The 15,400-nt window shown below is 35.0% G+C and overlaps 1 protein-coding gene across 1 annotated transcript in view; it reads left to right on the plus strand.

Moving 5' to 3' along the window:
- Positions 1–15,187, plus strand: part of LOC134841406 (inosine-5'-monophosphate dehydrogenase 1b-like) — a 42,470-nt gene extending 27,283 nt beyond the window's left edge. The window contains 5 exon segments of the mRNA XM_063857377.1: positions 8,730–8,912; positions 9,084–9,237; positions 9,444–9,588; positions 13,753–13,980; positions 14,406–15,187. Coding sequence (XP_063713447.1) covers positions 8,730–8,912; positions 9,084–9,237; positions 9,444–9,588; positions 13,753–13,980; positions 14,406–14,427 — 732 coding nt within the window. The 3' untranslated portion in view covers positions 14,428–15,187.
- Positions 15,188–15,400: the final 213 nt, after the last annotated feature.

A 15,400-nucleotide genomic window follows, 5' to 3' on the forward strand; every position in this document is an offset into this window, starting at 1 on the left:
TCTTTTGAATAAAGAGTCAGGCCGATTTTACAAACTGTTTTTGATGACGTTTTCTTGTGTTTCCTAGCATAAATGAATGCTTGACGTTTTAGTTGTGCGATTTACTTATTGCCTGTTGTTGTTTTTATTTATTTCAGTGATCATTTTAGGTTCATGTTTTGATTTGCTTGCTTTTATTTTAATTTGAGTCCTCGACAATTATGTGATGATCCAGTCTAGCGCTGATGAATGATTACATTTTTTTTCTGACTTTGTTTATATGGAAATTTCGGCTTTGTTTTCATAGCTGCAATTGTCAAGATGCTGGCGCACTAACCCATTTGAAGCTTCAGAGTTTTCAAAACACACAAAAATTGTAAACAGTGATTTGTTCTTCCTTCAATCTTGTTGTGGCTCTTATGTTTCCAGCTTGTTTTGTTGCTAATGCGGTTTTGATCAAAAATTATCTCATATTTTGTTGATTGACAAAATCTAAGAATAATGAATGAATACAAACATTGTTCTTTCGATGACATGTTGCCTTATTTTAAGGGCTTCATGTTTGTTTACTCTTACTGTTTTAAATCAGTGTAAACTTACTTGATGTGGCTTTTTTTAATCAGTTATTATTTTTATCAATGGTATTTATCGGTTCGTGTTTTGACTTGATTGCTTTTGAGTCCGATAACAATTAGGTGATGATCCAGTGTAGCACTGATTAATGATTACTTTTTCCTGATTTTGTATATATGGAAATGTCGGCTCTGTTTTAATGGCTGCTAAGTGTCCAATTGTTTGTGCACTACGCCATTTACCCATGAAAATTATTTTAAAAGTGATCTGTTTTTTTTTCTTAAACTCTGTGGCTTTTGTTTTTAGCTTGCTTCTTTGCAAATGCGGGTCTGATCAAAAATTCTTAGAGATCTTGTTTGCTGTTACAGATGGGTTCTGCTGATTAAAAAAGTTTAACTAGGATGAATGAATACAAATATTATCATTTGGTTGACATGTCTTCTATTGTAATGGCTTCATGTTTTTGTGATCTTCCTGCTTCTTTTGAATAAAGAGTCAGGCCGGTTTTTTCAAACTGTTCTTGATGACGTTTGCTTGTGTTTCCTAGCATAAAGGAATGCTTGAAACCGTTTTGTGCAATTTACTTTTTGTCTGTTGTTGTTTTTATTTTTTTCAGTGATCCTTTTAGGTTCATGTTTTGATTTGCTTGCTTTCTAACTAATTTGAGACCTCGACTATTGTGTGATGATACAGTGTAGCACTGATGAATGATTACTTTTTGTTCTGATTTTGTTTAAATGGAAGTTTCGGCTTTGTATTCATAGCTGCAAATGTCAAGATGCTTGCGCACTAAGCCATTTGAAACTTCAGAGTTTGCAAAACACAGAAAAATTGTTAACAGTGATTTCTTCTTTCTTAAATCTTGTTGTGCCTCTTTTGTTTCCAGCTTGTTTCTTCTCTAATGCGGGTTTGATCAAAAAGTATCTCATTTTTTGTTACAGATGGAGTTTTTTGATTGACAAAATCTAAAAATAATGAATGAATACAAGCATTGTTCTTTCGATGACATGCTGTCCTATTTTAAGGGCTTCATGTTTGTTTGCTCTTACTGTTTTAAATCAGTGTAAACTTACTTTATGTGGCTTTTTTTAAATCAGTTATTTTTTTATCAATGGTTTTTTTTCGGTTCGTGTTTTGACTTGATTGCTTTTGAGTCCGATAACAATTAAGTGATGATCCAGTGTAGCACTGATTAATGATTAAAATTTCTTCCTGACTTTGGTTATATGGAATCTTTGGCTTTTTTCAAATGGCGGCAAAGCGTCCAGATGTTTTAGCAGTAAGCCATTTGAAGCTTCAGAGCTTTCAAAACCCATAAAAATTGTAAACATTGATTTTTTTCTCAAATCTTGCTGTGGTTCTTTTGTTTCTAGCTTGCTTCTTTGCTATTGCGGGTTTGATCAAAAGATATCTCATTTTTTGTTACAGATAGCATTTGCTGGTTGACAAAATGTATCAATGATGAATGATTACAAATATTATCACTTGATTGACATGCCGCCCTTTTGTAATTAATTCATGTTTCTGTGTTCTTCTGCTTTTAGTCAGTGTAGAGTCTGGTGATATTTTGACACTGTTTTTGATACAGTTTTTCTGTTTTATACCGTAGATGGATGCTTCAAATTTTTAGTTTGAATTGCACGATTTAATTAGTGTCTGTTGTTAATATTAATATTATCAGTCAGTGGTCTTTTTTGTTCCTGTTTTGATTTGCTTGTTTTCAAATTATTTTTAGGCAGCAACAGCATGGTTTGATGATCCAGTGTAGCACTGATTAATGATTACTTCTTCTTCCTGATTTTGGTTATATGGAAAAGTGGGCTCTGTTTTATGGCTGCTAAGTGTCCAATTGTTTGTCTACTACGCCAGTTGAAGCTTCAGTGGTATCAAAACCCATAAAAATTAATTTAAAAATGGTTTGTTTTTTTTTTCTTAAACTTTGTGGCTTTTGTTTTTAGCTTGCTTCTGGTTCATGTTTTGATTTGCTTGCTTTCATTTGAATTTGAATCTTCGACAATTATGTGATGATTCAGTGTAGCACTGATGAATGCTTATATTTTTTTCTGATTTCGTTTATATGGAAATTTCGGCTTTGTTTTCATAGCTGCAATTGTCAAGATGCTTGCGCACTAACCCATTTGAAGCTTCAGAGTTTTCAAAACACACAAAAATTGTAAACAGTGATTTGTTCTTCCTTAAATCTTGTTGTGGTTCTTTTGTTTCCAGCTTGTTTCTTTGCTAATGCGGGTTTGATAAAAATTTTTCTCATTTTTGTTACTAATGGATTTTGTTGATTGACAAAATCTAAGAATAATGAATGAATACAAACATTTTTCTTTCGATGACATATTGCCCTATATTATGGGCTTCATGTTTGTTTGTTCATACTGTTTTAAATCAGTGTAAACCTACTTTATGTGGCTTATTTTTAATCAGTTATTATTTTTATCAATGGTATTTTTCGGTTCGTGTTTTGACTTGATTGCTTTTGAGTCCGATAACAATTAGATGATGATCCAGTGTAGCACTGATTTATGATTAAGTTTTTGTCTGATTTTGATTATATGGATGTTTCGGCATGTTTCCAATAGCTGCATTGTGTCCAGTTTTCAAAACGCATGGAAATCGTAATCATTGATTTGTTTTTTTTTTTGAAATTCCGGTTGTGACTTTTTTTGTATCTAGCTTGTTTCTTTTCGAATGCGGGCCTGATGAACAGTTTTTGTTTTGTTTTTTTTTGTCACAGATGAAATTTGCTGATTGACATAATAAAATTATGAGGGATGAATACAAGTTTTGTCATTTGGATGACATGCTGCTCTTTTGTAATGGCTTCATGTTAGTGTTTCCTTCCTGCTTTTATTAATGTGGATTCGAGGATTTTAATCCGTGGACATTTTCGTTTCCTGTTTTGATTTGCTTGTCTTCAAACTAATTTAAATCCGCAACAGTTTCGTGATGATCCAATGTAGTACTGATTAATGATTACATTTTTGTCTGATTTTGATTATTTGGAAGCTTCGGCTTGGTTTCAATAGCTGCAAAATGTCCAGATGCTTAAGCACTCAGCCATCTGAAGCTTCTTTTAATCTGAAAATTTTAAACATGGTTTTGTTTTAAGTTCCAGTTATGCCTTCGTTTTGTCTACTTGCTTTTTTCTTCTGCGGTGCTGATGAAAAAAAAATCATTTTTTGTGCTAGATGGAATTTGTTAACTGACAGAATGTAACAATGAGAAATGAATACAAATATTGTCATTTGGACGACATGCCGGACTATTGCAATGGCTTCATGTTTGTTTGCTCTTACTGTTTTCAATCAGTGTAGTTTTTATTTGTGCGATCAATTTATCATCAGTTGGCAATATTATTTTTATTATTGGTAGTTTTTGGTTCCTGTTTTGATATGATTGCTTTCAAATTAATTTCAGTCCGACGTCAATTAGGCGATGATCCAGTGTAGCGATGGTTAACGATGATAATTTTTTTCTTGACCTCGATATATATATGGAAGTTTTGGCTTTGTTCCAATGGCTGCAAAGCGTCCAAATGTTTGCGCACTATCTCATTTGAAGCCTCAGATCTTTCAAATTCCATAAAAATTGTAATTACTGATTTTTTCTCGAATCTTGTGGCTGTTTTGTTTCCAGCTTGCTTTGCTAATGCAGGTCTGATCAAAACTTATCTCTAAGAATGATGAATGAATACAAATATTATCATTTGGATGAGATCTCGTCCTATTGTAATTGATTCATGGTTCTGTGTTCTTCCTGCTTTTTTCAATGTAGAGTCAGTGCCGATTTTTTAACACGATTGTTGATGAAATTTGTTGGCGTTTCATAGCATAGATGAATGCTTGAAAAGTTCAAGTTGTGCGATTTATTTATTGTGAGTTGTTTTTATTATTTTTGTCAGTGGTTTTTTTTCGGTTCGTGTTTTGACTTGATTGCTTTTGAGTCCGATAACAATTAAGTGATGATCCAGTGTAGCACTGATTAATGATTAAAATTTCTTCCTGACTTTGGTTATATGGAATCTTTGGCTTCTTTCAAATGGCGGTAAAGCGTCCAGATGTTTTAGCAGTAAGCCATTTGAAGCTTCAGAGCTTTCAAAACCCATAAAAATTGTAAACATTGATTTTTTTCTCAAATCTTGCTGTGGTTCTTTTGTTTCTAGCTTGCTTCTTTGCTATTGTGGGTTTGATCAAAAGATATCTCATTTTTTGTTACAGATAGCATTTGCTGGTTGACAAAATGTATCAATGATGAATGATTACAAATATTATCACTTGATTGACATGCCGCCCTTTTGTAATTAATTCATGTTTCTGTGTTCTTCTGCTTTTAGTCAGTGTAGAGTCTGGTGATATTTTGACACTGTTTTTGATACAGTTTTTCTGTTTTATACCATAGTTGGATGCTTCAAGTTTTTAGTTTGAATTGCACGATTTATTAATTGTCAGTTGTTGATATTAATATTATCAGTCAGTGGTCTTTTTTGTTCCTGTTTTGATTTGCTTGTTTTCAAATTATTTTTAGGCAGCAACAGCATGGTTTGATGATCCAGTGCAGCACTGATTAATGATTACTTCTTCTTCCTGATTTTGGTTATATGGAAATGTCGGCTCTGTTTTATGGCTGCTAAGTGTCCAATTGTTTGTCCACTACGCCAGTTGAAGCTTCAGTGGTATCAAAACCCAGAAAAATTATTTTAAAAATGGTTTGTTTTTTTTTCTTAAACTTTGTGGCTTTTGTTTTTAGCTTGCTTCTGGTTCATGTTTTGATTTGCTTGCTTTCATTTTAATTTGAGTCTTCGACAATTATGTGATGATCCAGTGTAGCACTGATGAATGATTATATATTTTTTCTGATTTCGTTTATATGGAAGCTTCGGCTTTGTTTTCATAGCTGCAATTGTCAAGATGCTTGCGCACTAACCCATTTGAAGCTTCAGAGTTTTCAAAACACACAAAAATTGTAAACAGTGATTTGTTCTTCCTTAAATCTTGTTGTGGTTCTTTTGTTTCCAGCTTGTTTCTTTGCTAATGCGGGTTTGATAAAAATTTGTCTCATTTTTGTTACTGATGGATTTTGTTGATTGACAAAATCTAAGAATAATGAATGAATACAAACATTTTTCTTTCGATGACATATTGCCCTACTTTATGGGCTTCATGTTTGTTTGTTCATACTGTTTTAAATCAGTGTAAACCTACTTTATGTGGCTTATTTTTAATCAGTTATTATTTTTATCAGTTGGTATTTTTCGGCTCGTGTTTTGACTTGATTGCTTTTGAGTCCGATAACAATTAGATGATGATCCAGTGTAGCACTGATTTATGATTAAGTTTTTGTCTGATTTTGATTATATGGAAGTTTCGGCATGTTTCCAATAGCTGCATTGTGTCCAGTTTTCAAAACGCATGGAAGTTGTAATCATTGATTTGTTTTTTTTTGAAATTCCGGTTGTGACTTTTTTTTTGTATCTAGCTTGTTTCTTTTCGAATGCGGGCCTGATGAACTGTTTTTTTTTTCGTTTTTTTTTGTCACAGATGGAATTTGCTGATTGACATAATAAAATTATGAGGGATGAATACAAGTTTTGTCATTTGGATGACATGCTGCTCTTTTGTAATGGCTTCATGTTAGTGTTTCCTTCCTGCTTTTATTAATGTGGATTCGAGGATTTTCATCCGTGGACTTTTTCGTTTCCTGTTTTGATTTGCTTGTCTTCAAACTAATTTGAATCCGCAACAGTTTCGTGATGATCCAATGTAGTACTGATTAATGATTACATTTTTGTCTGATTTTGATTATTTGGAAGCTTCGGCTTGGTTTCAATAGCTGCAAAATGTCCAGATGCTTAAGCACTCAGCCATCTGAAGCTTCTTTTAATCTGAAAATTTTAAACAAGGTTTTGTTTTAAGTTCCAGTTATGCCTTCGTTTTGTCTACTTGCTTTTTTCTTCTGCGGTGCTGATGAAAAAAAAATCATTTTTTGTGCTAGATGGAATTTGTTGACTGACAGAATGTAACAATGAGAAATTAATACAAATATTGTCATTTGGACGACATGCCGGACTATTGCAATGGCTTCATGTTCGTTTGCTCTTACTGTTTTCAATCAGTGTAGTTTTTATTTGTGCGATCAATTTATCATCAGTTGGCAATATTATTTTTATTAGTGGTAGTTTTTGGTTCCTGTTTTGATATGATTGCTTTCAAATTAATTTCAGTCCGACGTCAATTAGGCGATGATCCAGTGTAGCGATGGTTAACGATGATAATTTTTTTCTTGACCTCGATATATATGGAAGTTTTGGCTTTGTTCCAATGGCTGCAAAGCGTCCAAATGTTTGCGCACTATCTCATTTGAAGCCTCAGATCTTTCAAATTCCATAAAAATTGTAATTATTGATTTTTTCTCGAATCTTGTGGCTGTTTTGTTTCCAGCTTGCTTTGCTAATGCAGGTCTGATCAAAACTTATCTCTAAGAATGATGATTGAATACAAATATTATCATTTGGATGAGATCTCGTCCTATTGTAATTGATTCATGGTTCTGTGTTCTTCCTGCTTTTTTCAATGTAGAGTCAGTGCCGATTTTTTAACACGGTTGTTGATGAAATTTGTTGGCGTTTCAAAGCATAGATGAATGCTTGAAAAGTTCAAGTTGTGCGATTTATTTATTGTGAGTTGTTTTTATTATTTTTGTCAGTGGTAATTTTTGTTCCTGGTTTGATTTGCTTGCTTTCAAATTCATTTCAGTCCGACGTCAATTATGCGATGATCCAGTGTAGCGTTGATTAATGATGATAGCTTTTTCCTGACCTCGATTTATATGGAAGTTTCCGCCTTGTTTCAATGGCTGCAAAGCGTCCAATTGTTTGCGTATTACGCCATTTGAAGCTTTCAATTTTCCTAAACCCATAAAAATTGTTTAAAAAAAAACTTTTTTTTTTCTTAAACCTAGTTGTGACTTTTGTTTCAGCTTGCCTCTCTGCTAATGTGGTTTCGGTCAAAAGTTATGTCATTTTTTGTTACAGATGGAATTTGCTGATTGACATAATGTAACATTGAAGAATGAAAACAAATATTATCGTTTGGATGACATGTGGCCGTTTTGTAATGGCTTTATGTTTCTGTGTTCTTCCTTTATTTTTTTATTCAGTGTAGAATCAAGCCGATATGTGACGCTATTGTAATGGCTTCATGTTTCTACGTTTTTTCTGCTTTTATTCATTGTAGAGGCACATGTCATCCTAATGAGGGTCCGATCAAAAGATATCTCATTTTTTGTTACAGATGGAATTTGCTGATTGACATAATGTAACAATGATAAATGAATACGAATTTTATCATTTAATTGACTTGTGGCTCTTTTGTAATGGCATCATTTTTGTGTGTTCTTCCTGCTTTCCCTCAGTGTAGAGTCAAGCCTATGTTTTCACACTGTTTTTGATGCACTTTGTTTGTTTCATCGCATCGCATATTTGACTACTTGAAAAAGGTTAAGTTTTGCGACTTACTGATTATAAGTTTTTTTTTCAGTGATGCTTTTCTTTTCCTGTTTTGATTTGTTTGCTTTCAAACTTATTTGAATACGCATCAAATACGTGATGATCCAGTGTAGCACTGATTTTTGATTACTTTTTCTTCTGATTTTGATTATATGGAAGTTTCGGATTTGTTCCACTAGCTGCAAAGTTTCCAGATGCTTGCGCACGAAGACATTTGAAGCTTCAGAGTTTTGAAAACGCGTAAAAATTGTAAACATTGATTTGTTTTTTAAAATTCCAGTTGTGCTTTTGCTTTCCTGTCTGGCTTGCTTTTTTTATAATGCTGGCCTGATGAAATTTTTTTTGCATTTTTTGTTACAGATGGAATTTGCTGATTGACAGAATGTAACCATGAGGAATGAATACAATTTTTTTGTAGTTTTATGCAGTTTTCTCGAATTGGGTTTCACCTAGAAAATTATATTAATCAGACATGAACCAACAAAAACTTCGTAGATGAAACCCAATCTGAGAAAAAAGCATCAAAAGTGTTCTTTCATCCGCTGGGATATACAACAGTTATCTAGGAAAGTTGTTGGTTGTTTGTTGTTAATTCATAGCTTTTTAATCCTATTTCTCAATGGGATTGTTGTTTTAAGACCATTTTGCTTTTGGCTCGCAGGATTCCTCGCAAGGCAACTCCATCTTCCAGCTGGAAATGATCAAGTACATCAAAAGGAAGTACCCAGACGTGCAACTGGTCGGAGGGAATGTGGTCACTGGTGCACAGGCCAAGAGCCTCATAGATGCAGGTGTGGACGCTCTAAGAGTCGGCATGGGATCCGGCTCCATATGCATTACCCAGGTACTAGCAATTTTTCCCTACCGAAATAAGATACCTAAGCTGTAATCATGGTACTGTTCTGCTCTATCAGTCAAATTCATAGTCAGAGCATTTAATTACAAAGAGCTATTTCCATTGTGATGACGGCGAAGTTGACTATGCTTGAAGTTTGTTCATTTGAACTATTATTAGGAAGTAATGGCCTGTGGTCGAGCTCAGGCGACTGCGGTGTACAAGGTGTCACAGTACTCTAACAAGTTCGGGGGAGGAGTGCCTGTGATAGCTGACGGGGGTATCAAGAACACAGGACACATCATCAAGGCACTGGGTCTAGGCGCGTCTGCAGGTTAATTTCATGTATGATTTATGGGAAATTCAGGAAGAACTTCTGTTTTAATTCATTTCTTAAAAGATCCTTTAAGATTTCTATCTTTCTTTGTGGCTGATCGGTTGATATAATAAAGCTGTTGTAGTTATTGGACAGCTCTTATCGTGCTATGGGATAGCTCTGCATTGTGTTTCCACTGGCATTAGGCACATGGTTGTTTTCAGTGATGATGGGCTCAGTGCTAGCTGGATCGACCGAGGCCCCTGGAGAATACTTCTTTGCGGATGGAAACCGCCTGAAGAAGTTCCGAGGCATGGGCTCCCTGGATGCAATGGACCAGGGCAAAGCAGCCCAGCAGCGATATTTTTCGTGAGTTAATATTCAAGGGCTTAATTTCTACCAAATAATGGAATTTTTCGCTCTATTTTGAGCTTTGCGAAGATTGGGTTGCAGTTTGATTGTCACTTATTTAGGTCGTCCTCTTTGTTTTTCAGGAAGAAGTCATAAAAAATGGTTTAAGCTCAAATAGATTTTTCGCAGTTTGACTTTTGATTTCTTTTCAAGCTCAGTTCTTTTCAATTGTTTATAGGTAGTTTCAATTTTATAGGTAGTATCAATTGCTTGCAATATTGTTGACTTTAATTATCTTGAAATTAATTTAAATTAAATTGATTTTCGACGTCAAAGCGGTTTTAGGTATATAATTAATTCGTTCAAATTGGTTAACCTAAAAGGGTATTGGATCAAATATATTTCAGCTGATGAATTGGCTTTCGGCTGTCTAAACATTAATTATTGACTGCTGTAAGCTAGCGGCTACTATAGTGCTTCTTGCTACATCCTCGCCCTGTTATCCATCTTTTTATTTTGCCTTCTCGTTTCAAGTGACTTCGGGTATGTATTTACCTAAATTGTTTGCTATGTTGAATGCGGTTACGTAGCAAAAGCAAGACAAGTCATAAAGTAGACAAATACTATATTAATCAATCAGAATCGAGAACAGAAAGCAAACTTAAGAAATAAATAATTATTCATTTCCAAGGTTGCTATCTGATCTTTTTTCTGCTGATTAATATCGTCTTTGTCTACTTTTTGACGAGTATGAAATATAGGTTGTCCATTTTTGACCGCACTCCGTGGAATGCATAGTCGTGGAAACCGCATCGCTGTTACAAAATGTCCTTTGTAGATTGATTTCTTAAGAGAATGAAATATGAATGAGTGTTTAGTGCACATGGATTGAGCTTTGGTAATGCGATGTCACTTGGATTTTCTGTTTTTGATGAAAACTTGAAGTTTGCTCGCGCTCATGTTTTAGCAGCGTCCAAAGAATGCGACGCCAATTTAAACCGATGAGCTATCTCTGATGACGTTTTTTTCTAATGGTTTCTAGGCGCGAACGGATACTAAATCCAAAGGTAGTTGATTACTGCGCAAATATCACTGAGCGTTCCGACCAAATGCTATTATTGCCAAAAAAAAAAGAAAAAAAAACAATCATTTACTGGAATTTCCCTACAATTTTTTAAGTTTCTTCTAGTAAAATTATCATCCAGATGAAAGTAGACAGGAGCGGTTTTATTGGTTGAGGGGGATTCGACCCCCTGTCGACCCAAAGGGTAACCCCTGTGTACTATTTTGAGATATCAATTTTTGGCTGACGGACTCTAAAATTTTTCTAAAGGTGCCTTCGACGCCAATACATACTAATTTTTAGGGGGGAGCAGGGGGATACATACTCATGTTGATTTTATCCGCCCTTTGCTAAGTTGAAGCCTGAAAGGTCGATATGTGCTGACCAGTTTTTCTCGACATAAACACAATTTAATTGATTTTTATTGCAATCAGAATAACGACAAAGTACTTTAATATGGTGATCATTCTTTGATATACCTGATTTATGCATGGAAGAAACGCCTTGTACCATAGTTTCTTCCTATCCCTCTAAACGGGAGATAGAATAAAAGAAATTAGGAGATTTGCAATTTTTCCTTTATTATGAGGTCTTCCTTAGGGAGCGGTGGTTTTCCGAACCGAACCCACTGAATAATGACCGAGCCGATATTAAAAATTCCTGAACCGCCTACCCCAGTTTTTCAAGAGAAATATCTACTCAGCGATATTCTTGAGATATTTTTGGGTTCCATATTTTTTTGGTTCAAAGAAGCTAATTTGGACCAGAGCAGTGGTGGCTCTAGGATTTTTCGAGGGGAGGCGTTTTCAAAATTTTTCAAATTAATATGACTTTTTTTAGATCGACCTAATTGGTTTTCCGAGCTCTCATAAAAAATTAAAACTCTATTTTGACAAAATTTGCTTCACCGCAGTCAATGTTTTAAAAACAGGCCAAACAAGCTGTTTTTGGAATGTTTTAATAAAAAATTGCGTTGTTTCGGCGCGCGCTCACCTTCAAAATTGCTATACATTGGCGCCTTCCGCAGAAATCTTTCAGGGTCGGTTGGCCGAGAATGGATGTCGTTAAATGGGAGGACCCTTTAGGTGGTGATGGGGTTGAATCCCCGTGGAAAGGGGGGACCAGCCCCGCGCGTAAGTCCGCGCTTGGGTCAGCTACTAAAATTTTTATACGAGTGGAACGAAAATAGGTGATAGCTGCTCTGAAAAAAAATTGATTAGATCGCTAAGTTGTGTAGGTTATTGTTTAATTTTTCAAGTGCTCTATTTCTTTGAGGAGCTAGTATCTCAGTATCAAATGTATCCAAATATTGTATATGAAATGAATGCGCAACCAGGAGTATTTCAGTTCCTCTGACGATGAAGGGTGAGATTTAAATTAACCCTGTTCACCTCAGTTAAGCGAACCCAAACAAAGTAAACCACTCCTAGCCATTCCATTCAAGGTTGCTCCAATCAAGTTCCTCGTCTTCACATTTCTCGTTTTTGTTTTGTAAACAACAATGGTTATTCAATGCTGCAGCAGACAGGGGCGGATCTAGGATGTTCTCGAGAGGGGGCAGATTTTCAAAAGTTTTTCGATAGATCGACCTTTTTTTTTAGATCGACCAAATCGGTTTTCCGCGCACTCTCCCAGAACACTATAAAGACCCTATTTTGACCAAAAATTTGTGCGCCACAGGCAAATATTTTACAACAGGTCAAGAAAACCGTTTTTAGGCACTTTTTGGAAAACTTTGACAAAAAAATGCTTGTTTTTTCGTCTCGCGCTCCCCCTGCAAATTTTGTTTAAATTGGCGTCAAAGACGCCTTTAGAAAAAGTTTTTTAGGGCTGGTCGGCCTAAAATGAATGTCATAAAATAATACCAACGGGAGGACCCTTTGGTTAGTGAGGGGGTCGAATCCCTGCGAGGGGGCGTCCACCCCCCTTCCCAAATCCGTCCTTGACTGCAGTCTAAGTCACTTCTTGAATCTTTTATTTTGAAAATTGTTATAGCATTAAGTAGGTCACAGTATTTTTGTACGAATAAAATAGGTTTACTTCAGGAAGTATAGATGTCATCGGCGAATAACATTCAGCTAGATATAACGTCTCTATTCATTGATTTCCACGTTCTCAATATTTGATTTACAGAAAAAATTGGAAAAGTTTTGAAGCAGTGATTCGAATAAGTCTTATCAGTAAACCATGTATCAGTTGTTTGCAAAGGTCGTTACATTAGAATTTTGCCCTATCTGATATTCTGAATTTTACCTTGAGACGATTAGATGTACTTAACCAAGAAATTAACCTTGTAGATAACTTCCTTGCGCTTTTGTCATGTTACAATCAGATCCTCAATATCTTACAGCATAGATTATAAACGTCAAAAATAGGATATTTATACCATTTGTGGTTACAAAGAGTCGATGAGCGTAGTTCAGAATTTTATATAGGTCGTGATGATTTTTTGTTTTTTTTTTTCATGCTCAAATTTACGTTTTTGCGGTTTGACTTTTGATTTATTAAGTTCAGTTCAGTTTCTTCGGTAAATGGAAAGCAAACTCCATTATCGATGAGCGAAAGTGTAAAGGTCACGAAAACCGTGATCGACTCCTAGTTTCGAAAGTGAAATTCAATTTAAAGATTTCCCAGCGAAAGAAAAAGTTCATTTATTGATTCAATTTGGGTTAAATTTTTCATTAAAATGTCAATCATAAATTGTTCTAAAAATTCGAAGAGCTTGAAGGACATCTTCTTTTTTTTGAAATTCGAAAGTTGAGATTTTTTCAAAAAAGCAAGTCAATATTTTTCTGTCTACTTGCGTTCATGGACTCTTTTCCAAACTTTCTGTTGGCTATGTTGTTTATGGCTTCTTTAATATTGAAAGTTTTCTCATTTGGAGATAGAAGTCGTTGATTTGGTTAATTGATGACAAGTGAAAAGAAATAATGACAAGTTAATTACGAGTTGTCTCAAAACCGTGAGTATTATAGCTAAATATGGTGCTAACTAGCTAATTCGTTTTTAGCAATTATTTGCGATTTGCATTTTATTGTATAATATTGGGGTAAAATAATGCGATGAGAGAGAAGGAAAGAAAGATATAATTTTTATACTATCGATTGTTTCTCTTCTAGGGACCAAGATAGAGTGAAAGTGGCCCAGGGAGTGTCTGGCAACATCGTGGACAAGGGATCCGTGCACAGGATAGTGCCCTACCTAGTGACTAGTGTGCAACATGGCCTGCAGGACATAGGAGTGAGGAGTGTCAATCAGCTGAGGAGTGACGTCACTCAGGGCAAAGTGTTCTTCGAGAAGAGATCGCCGGCCAGTCAGAGGGAGGGAGATGTACATGGACTGCACTCGTGAGTAGAGAAGAACACGAGCATTCGCTGCTAAGAACTATCGTTTTTAAATCTTACTTGGTAACAATTTCTAAAAGGTTTTTTTTTATAAAACACAAGTTTTTTGTCGATATATTTCAAAAGACTCTTAAGAAAAGTTCAGAATGAAGGCTGTCTCGAGTCTATAACTGGCCTCCGTTGTCTCAGTAAAGTTTTAGTAAAGTTCTAGCTGAAGTAAAGTTCTAGTAAAAAAGAATATTTGAAGACTGTTTATCCTTTAAAAATTCTTTGATAGACTATGAAATTCACTTTTCTCGTCGTTGGGAGGGGAGACGCTAAGAATCAAATTTCAGCTTTGGTATAATATGATGTCTTTGATGTTTGGATATTATAACTTTTTCAATGCACCTATTTTTGAAGATTAACATGTTATCTTCTCATTTCAGGTACGAGAAACGACTATTCTAGAATATAAGTCTGCTTGCGAACGACATGATAGTTAGTGCTGCATGGAAAAGATTCTAGACAATGGTATATCTTTGACCACCTCCCCATAGTTAGAGTGGGAAAAACTCAGTCAGTTAGGCAATCAAACACGCAGTGATTTACATCCCTATTATGCTCTAAGCACACTGTGAAATTTTGCCCAAAAACAGTCACTATCCTATTATTCTAAGTTTGTTCTGCATCTGAATTCTCCTTCAATTGAATTGAAGATAGTTTAAATGTTACCGAACATCAACATGAAGAGAAATAAAGAAATCTGAACCAGAAACATATCAAAAAGTTAACCAGGAAAAACTTCAAACTGGTTCAACTTTAAACAGATATACAGGGAGGGGAGGGGGCTATTCTCATGACAAGTGATCTGCAAAATAAATGCGAAATCTTTCAACCAATCAACATCCTTTAAACTCCTTTAAGCTGACAGATTTTCACGGTGTTTCCTTCGAATTTATGAATACTTAACTATGATTGGATAACTTTTTTTTTGGCAGTCGGTCCTTTGGCCCTCGATTAACTTGTCGATTTTTGGCTAATCTAATTTTTGCGTCATACTATTTGTTTTTTGAAGTTCAGTAACATTTTCAACTTCAGTTGTGGCGATATGTTCTGATTCTATTGCAGTATTCGATTTGCTAACTCGCTGGAGGTTAACTAATTGTTCCTAAATATTGTCCCTATTTGTATATTGAGTGCAATGAGGAATTATATTTTTGTTTATTGAGTTTTATTTAATAAATGAGTAATTTTTTCGAGCTGGTTGGGCATAGAAATATTCAATGCTGGCACTTTGTTTATTCAAGTAGTCAGGGGAAATAAACTAGATAGCAGAGTTCAATGTGTTCTTTGCGTGCCAGATCTCTAGAAAAATCAGTATGGTTAACCTTGAAGAAAGCATTAAAACTTGTGGATATGTTCTGAAATTCCGTCCCTTCTC

The sequence above is a fragment of the Symsagittifera roscoffensis genome, chromosome 3 (assembly GCF_963678635.1).
Source record: "Symsagittifera roscoffensis chromosome 3, txSymRosc1.1, whole genome shotgun sequence".
In the NCBI taxonomy this organism is placed as follows: Eukaryota; Metazoa; Xenacoelomorpha; order Acoela; family Convolutidae; genus Symsagittifera; species Symsagittifera roscoffensis.